The 7,218-nt window shown below is 36.1% G+C and overlaps 1 protein-coding gene across 1 annotated transcript in view; it reads right to left on the bottom strand.

The window, feature by feature from the left end:
• Nucleotides 1-4,239: 4,239 nt before the first annotated feature.
• Nucleotides 4,240-7,218, bottom strand: part of PLOD2 (procollagen-lysine,2-oxoglutarate 5-dioxygenase 2) — a 109,348-nt gene continuing 106,369 nt past the window's right edge. The window contains exons 16-18 of the mRNA XM_019631562.1: nt 6,061-6,207; nt 5,829-5,954; nt 4,240-5,654 (exon numbers count right to left, since the gene is read on the bottom strand). Of these exons, the coding sequence (XP_019487107.1) occupies nt 5,499-5,654; nt 5,829-5,954; nt 6,061-6,207 (429 nt within the window). The 3' untranslated portion in view covers nt 4,240-5,498. The remainder of the gene's footprint in view (nt 5,655-5,828; nt 5,955-6,060; nt 6,208-7,218) is intronic.

The following is a 7,218-nucleotide window of genomic DNA, read 5'->3' as shown; positions in this document are numbered from 1 at the left end:
GTGCTGAGTTAGGCGACACAGGTAAGGGTATTTATGAGAAAGGGAAGGGGAACAAAGACATCAACAGAAGGAAGGCATTTCTGTAGGTGCAGAGACGCTAACAGTGATGCCAACTCTAAACAATGTTTTTAATTTTCAGTCCAGATAGTCACAACATCAGCTTTCTTGTTACCTTTGCACACAGTTTGGGATACAATGCTGCTATTAGGCCCAGTTCAAAGGTTATTTTGCCCTGTTTTAACATTCCAATGATTTGAAGAGTAAGACATGCAAGGCAGTTCCTCTAGGATGGTAGCTCCAACTCCATATTAAAGTGGCTCCGTTTATATTATTTTTTACAAAATGTGTATGTGAGGTCTGACTACAAAATAAGTAGAATTGATTTCCAAAGCCCTCCCAAGGCCCCTAAAAACCGAGTTTTTTACAGTGACCCCTCCGGCAGTCCTAGCTGCTGGCGGGCACAGATTCGGCTCATCTGCCCTTCGGATCACCTGCCACAAGCTTTCCCTGCTCTGGTCTTCACTTCTACTTTGTGGTACCCACACTTCCTTCCATGGTAGCTTTTCATTATCCTGCCTGCAACCTGCTGGCTTCAAGTTCTCCATCATACTTTGAACTTCTGTGTCTCTGATCAGCTAACTAGCTGGGGTATGTAGTTAAGCAGATGCAGTAATAGTCCAGAGGATCCCGCCTGAATTTTTTGGTGTTGTTCAGGAGCTGGCATCTGTAGGTTCTCAGAGGAAAAGAAACACACTGAACCAAGGACAGTAAGACTTCCTGCCAAATCTTTGACACTGAATGTAAATGCAAAACTGAATTATACTAACAACACTCAAACATATTCTTTCTTCTTAGGTTTATATAAAAAAATTGCTTTGACACCTAACCAGATAAACTTCGTCTTTAGTATTTTCACTATAGCTCACCGTAAAAATGCAGAGAATAAAACATGGCCCTGAAGGAGAGCAACATCACATAATAAAGACGTGTGTGTGTGTTTGTGTGTGTTTGTGTGTGTGTGTGTGTGTGTGTGTGTGTGTGTTACCTTATCATCTCTGGCCTGTAGACACTGGCCCTTAGGGACCACCCAGTGGTAATGACATGCATAAATGAGAAGCTGCAGCTCAGACAAATCAAATGTTAAACACTAATTAGTTAGCGGCAGAATTAGACTAAAAACAGAGTTGTGCTGACAGCCTTGGCTACCCATTCATTTAGGTCTAGGACTCAGAGACATGACAGAAATGACAACTCCGCTCCGAATTCTCGAAATATCTACCCCTCCTTCTGCCCCACACATACATGTTAGTTTTCTGTATGAAATTACAACTTACATGATGTTTCCCTCCAGACCACTGACCATAATGCTCCATTTCTTCCACCAATTCATCACAGGCTTTTTCAGAAAATATGGGAAACCAAAAGACATCTGGACAAGGCTATAAAACATGGCATCACCATTGAAAGAATAACATGTTATGACATAACTAATAACTAGCGTTTCAAAAGTAATAGGACATAATATTCAATATTCGTCTTGCTTAGATGACCTTCTAAGAAGTTTGTCTAACATTATTGACATTACTGTTAAAAACAGTACTAGTTAACAGTAATAGTTCTCTGGGGGATTTTAACATTTTCTAAAACATTAAAAAAAAATTTTTTTTTTACATTTTATCAGTGAAATCAAGATGAGTCTTCAAGCGGTCAGTCAAGCAGACACTGTGATGTAGTTGTAACTCCACAGTGCAAACACTTGGTGACTTTCATTCTGTCCTCATCATGTATCTGTGTGTATCTGCATGCATGTATGTGTGTGTGTGTGCATGTGTGTGTATGCACCTGTGTGTGCATGCCTGTGTATCTGTGTGTGCATATGCATACACACACTTAGATGGTGTTGCACATGCTGAACAGACCTGCTTTCTGAAATGTCTTAAAATGATTTACACTGATTTGCCACAGAAATGAAGTAATTGTGTATACAATCCACTAAAACATATAATATTTATACCTTAACAGGTATAAAAGAAGTCTTTCAATATGTATAAAATAAAAAACTTCCAAGTGACTAGAAAACATTAACTGGCAGTTTTTTTTTCTCACAGTACACAAAATGAAGGGGTATCTCAGAATCAAACATGTCTGACATTTTCTGAAAAAAGGTGTTAGCAATATCTGGAACACTGATCTAAAATAGAGTTCATTTTTTAAAAAGACCTCTCTCAGAAGAGATTCTTAGAGCCCAATTTCTTTCAAAGATAACCTTTCACTGAAAGAGTCCTGCACCAGAGATCCGCCAATGGTTTCCTTATTTTTAGTGGTTTGAGAAAGCTCTGACATTTGGGAGCATGTTTTAAAAAATGCATGATCTTAAAATGATTGTTAATCTCCATGTTCTACATTTTTACAACTATATGACCTTTAAAGTTATAAAACTGGTAATTAAGCCACATGAATTTTACCCAAAGGATAGGTTCTCCATTTTTACAACATCCTCTGCTAAAGCAGTACTGCAGTTAATAATATTCTTTTCTGGAAAACATAGCGAAATGCTCTACATACCATAGTAATTATCAATACAAACCTGTTCAACTATATTTTCAGTGAAAATCTTTGAATAATCACGGCTTATATACTTTTCCTTCCAGTCCTACAAAAAAAAAATCAATTGCATATATTAAAGAAAATGCTTTTTTACAAATACTTTACTAAAAAAAATGAAAGTATATGCATTTTAGAAATTGCTCAAACAACTTATAAATGACTATGTGTCATGGACAAAATAGGAATTTTCAGAAACCATAGTTTATGGTTTTAAGTCTTTGCCTCGTATCTTTCTGTGAAACACAACATTTTTATTTATGAGGTTTTATACCTCAGGATTTTAAAGCCTGAGTAATCTTATAGTGATTAGATTTGTATGCTATATCCCATACATATACACCAGGGAAATAAATATGTGTTTTAAACTGAACAATGACGAAATCCTATCAACAAATATTAGTAAATACTAATTAGCAAATTAATCAACTTGAGTCTTATACTAAAGTGAATTACTCTAAAATAATTTCAATTTTTAAAATGTATTTCAAATTTCTGCTTTCACTTCAGTTTTTAATATTTATCAAAGAATGATCATAGGGTTACTAACACTTCTTTTAGTTACCGAAATTAAGATATAGGACTATATAGTAAAAAAAATAGATCCTTTTGATGCTAATTCATGAACCTGTTCCTCTCTTTGGCCATTCTCTGACACATAAACTACACACTAAGATACCTCAATTTTTGTCAACATCAGCTAAGGAATCCTTTTCCTGGGTCAACTATTTTCTTTAAAAACCCAATATTTAGAGGGTATATATTAAAATATGGAGTGGTTTAGTATCCAAAAAGATCTTAAATGTATTTAGACTTTAACAAAATTCTTAATTTTCTCTTTACCAAGTACAATTGTAGGGGGCCAGTGGGGAAGAACTGAGGTATGGATTCAAAATAATTTCAGTTAAATTATGTTTCAAAAAATATTTGTCTGGGGCTGGCCAAGTGGCGTGTTGGTTAAGAGTTGGCTTGGGATGCCAGCTCTAAGCAGTAGGGCCCTGGTTCGGATCCCACATTAGGGCCAGTGATGCTGTGCCCTCTACAGCTAAGATGGTGAACAACAACTCGACCTGGAGCTGGGCTGCCGTGAGTCGCCGGCAACTGCGTAGGCTGCTGTGGGGCTGCAGTGGGCTGCTGTAAGCTACTGTGAGTAGCTGGCAGCCAGCATGAGCGGCCGACAGCCAGCATGAGCTGCAAAGAGCCGCTGTGAGCAGCTGTCCAGTGGCCGGCGACCCATCTGCCTTACCCAGGAAGAGTGCAATGATAATACCAACATGGGCCAGTGAAGCGACGTCCTCCACAACTAGACTGAAGAACAAAAGNCTAGACTGAAGAACAAACGACAGCAACTTGTCTGTTCCCCTTCCCTGATTCTCCAACGCTGTTCCCCTCCCTCAATTGCCCAATAAAATCTTAAAAAAAACAAAAAAAAACAAAAATCCTTGTCGCTTTGAGACTGAAGATATTACAATTCAATTTATAATTCAATAGTTTTCATTAAATTATGATATCAGTAAATATACCAAGCAAAATTAAAAAATCATAGCCTATTATATCCTGATATAATTTCAGTTTCCTCCATCATAATTCTCTTCTAAAGATAAATCACCAAATAACAAAGAAAACAACAGAAACTTGTTTTACATTATTTTATTTTTCATAATTTTCTAACACACAGTGTTAGAAAAATGAATTTTGGCACCATGACTTAGAACTTTTTTCAAGTTTAACCTTTAAATTAAAAACAGTAGCTACAATAAGGGTATTTAAACCTCACTCAAAGAAATGGTGAAAAATCAAGTCATAAATTTTTTGTGTTTGGAAATTATTTTAAAGTGGAATAGGGAGAAGGTAATAAAAAGAGTAAGAAGGATAAAATGGAGACTATGCTGGGAAGACAAAAAGTGAAAAACCCTCCCAAAAAGAGAATAAGGAGGGAAACAAGGGCAAAAGGAAAGAAGAAAGGCTCACCAACTTTATTTTCCTGATACAAAATTCAAGTACTTAAAATTTTTTTTTTAAATCATAAAATGCTACTACTATCTCAAAAAAAAATTTCCTCATTATTTTCTAGAATTAAAAAAACAAAAACAATCTTTTTGACTTAAGAACACTTGGTGATTTAAGTCAACAAGAAATGGAAAGGCTTGAAGCTTTTCTAAATCTAATATCTACTTACTATAATCTATCTTGGAAAATTTATCTGAAGGAACATAGGTCTTGACTTCTAATACAAATGTTAAAAAAACATTTGTGTATCAATCTAAACAAAAATGTTTTCAACCGGGTATGCGCTCATTGTATTTTGTACTAAGTTTCTTAAAAAAAAACATTGTGTAATATTGTTCTTTAGATTCCATCAGGAACTACTGTAAAAGATACCTGCATAGGTAGTCAAAAAACGTGCACAATTCGTTGCACACAATTCAGTTAGAATTCCAATTTCCCAACATTTCAAAAATGGCCAATTTTCATTTATATCCATTTTATCTGCATGTTGATAAATAAAATTTCCCCCAGGTTTTTGTTAAATAAGAAAATATTATTAATCTCGTTTGTTACTTGTACATTTGTATCTGAATATCTTATCAACTGAAACACAAATTCAGAAAATTGTCATTATTCTCAGAGACAATAAGGTATAGAAATAAATACTCGCTTTTACTTTTTTTTCTTTCTTTTCTCCTCCAATCTGTGATTTAAGGCTCAGAGCAGACATTAGGAAATATCAAACAATTTTTTATAAAGTTTTTCAAATGTTTGGCCCAAAGTGAAGTTGTTCTGTTGAAGTTATTTAAATATTCCTCTGATCTTCTCAAGCACAACTTCAAACACATGTTCATACCATTCATTCATTCCAAAAAAAAAAGTCAATTCAATGAAAAGTAAATAACTTAGGGATCTATAAATGACACCGCGATGTATCTTGTTCCGTTTTTAACAGGAAGTCCTTCATGCAAATGCGTGAGTCTCCCTGGATGCATGAAGCTCCAGCCTTTTCTTGGTGATTCAATAGAGCAATTGTACCTTAGAAATTTGCAGCCACCTCCCTAAAAGAGATGGAACAAATAAATGTATCAGCCCATTATGTTGATTTTTTATCAGTGGCAAAAGTCAAAGTATGCCATATAAGCAGAAGCTTAAAAAACAAAAAAACAGGGTAAAGGCCTTTTTGTAATGACATATTTCTTTTGAAAAATGTAAAAAATAAAACACGTAATTACCTGGAAATCTTCCCCCACATTATTGAGTGCAATGTTGATGGTAAACGTAGAAGCATCGTGATGAGGGCGAAGAGAGCGCTGTCTATCAGGGGAGTATTTTACCACAAAATTCAACAGTGCAAACCCCTACAAATACAAAGCAGACCAATGGATTTTCTTATTAATAAAAACATAAAATAGTTTATTTACACAAAATCCGGTAGGCGGTCAGGAGGAACAGGAGGATAACTACCTTCGTATAATAGCCTGCAAAGACTTTCAGTGTAACTGGTGCAATAAACTCCCGGATAAAATGAAGCCATACATTCTCCAGATCAACTTGCTTCATGTGGATATCATCAGTTGGGACATTTTCATAACCACCAGATATACGGCTGTCCTAGAAACATCATTAATGACATCGTAAGGAGTCATCCACATGCAATTCACATTTATGTTATCTTGGAATATTTTTAACTACAAGATCATAATAAACAACAACAAAAAAAACTAAACATTGTTTAATTATGGTGTATCATCTGCTTTCATTGCAAAACTCAAAATAACTGAGGTGACATGGCTTTGTAAATGTGTCAATAATGAAGAAAAGTGCTGCCGAGTCCTAGACTGCTTTCCTACTGATTTAATGTTAACCTAAAAAACATAAGGCCACAGTAAGAGGTAACAAATGTTTATTTGAGAGCTAGAAGAATTGCGATTCAGAAAGCACTGACTCAGGCTGAAAATCAAAGTGCTGAGTTAGGCGACACAGGTAAGGGTATTTATGAGAAAGGGAAGGGGAACAAAGACATCAACAGAAGGAAGGCATTTCTGTAGGTGCAGAGACGCTAACAGTGATGCCAACTCTAAACAATGTTTTTAATTTTCAGTCCAGATAGTCACAACATCAGCTTTCTTGTTACCTTTGCACACAGTTTGGGATACAATGCTGCTATTAGGCCCAGTTCAAAGGTTATTTTGCCCTGTTTTAACATTCCAATGATTTGAAGAGTAAGACATGCAAGGCAGTTCCTCTAGGATGGTAGCTCCAACTCCATATTAAAGTGGCTCCGTTTATATTATTTTTTACAAAATGTGTATGTGAGGTCTGACTACAAAATAAGTAGAATTGATTTCCAAAGCCCTCCCAAGGCCCCTAAAAACCGAGTTTTTTACAGTGACCCCTCCGGCAGTCCTAGCTGCTGGCGGGCACAGATTCGGCTCATCTGCCCTTCGGATCACCTGCCACAAGCTTTCCCTGCTCTGGTCTTCACTTCTACTTTGTGGTACCCACACTTCCTTCCATGGTAGCTTTTCATTATCCTGCCTGCAACCTGCTGGCTTCAAGTTCTCCATCATACTTTGAACTTCTGTGTCTCTGATCAGCTAACTAGCTGGGGTATGTAGTTAA

The sequence above is a fragment of the Hipposideros armiger genome, unplaced genomic scaffold (genome assembly GCF_001890085.2).
Source record: "Hipposideros armiger isolate ML-2016 unplaced genomic scaffold, ASM189008v1 scaffold_1011, whole genome shotgun sequence".
NCBI classification, from domain to species: Eukaryota; Metazoa; Chordata; class Mammalia; order Chiroptera; family Hipposideridae; genus Hipposideros; species Hipposideros armiger.
Note: the sequence above shows the minus strand (reverse complement) of the source record. Positions and strands in the feature narration are given on the sequence as shown.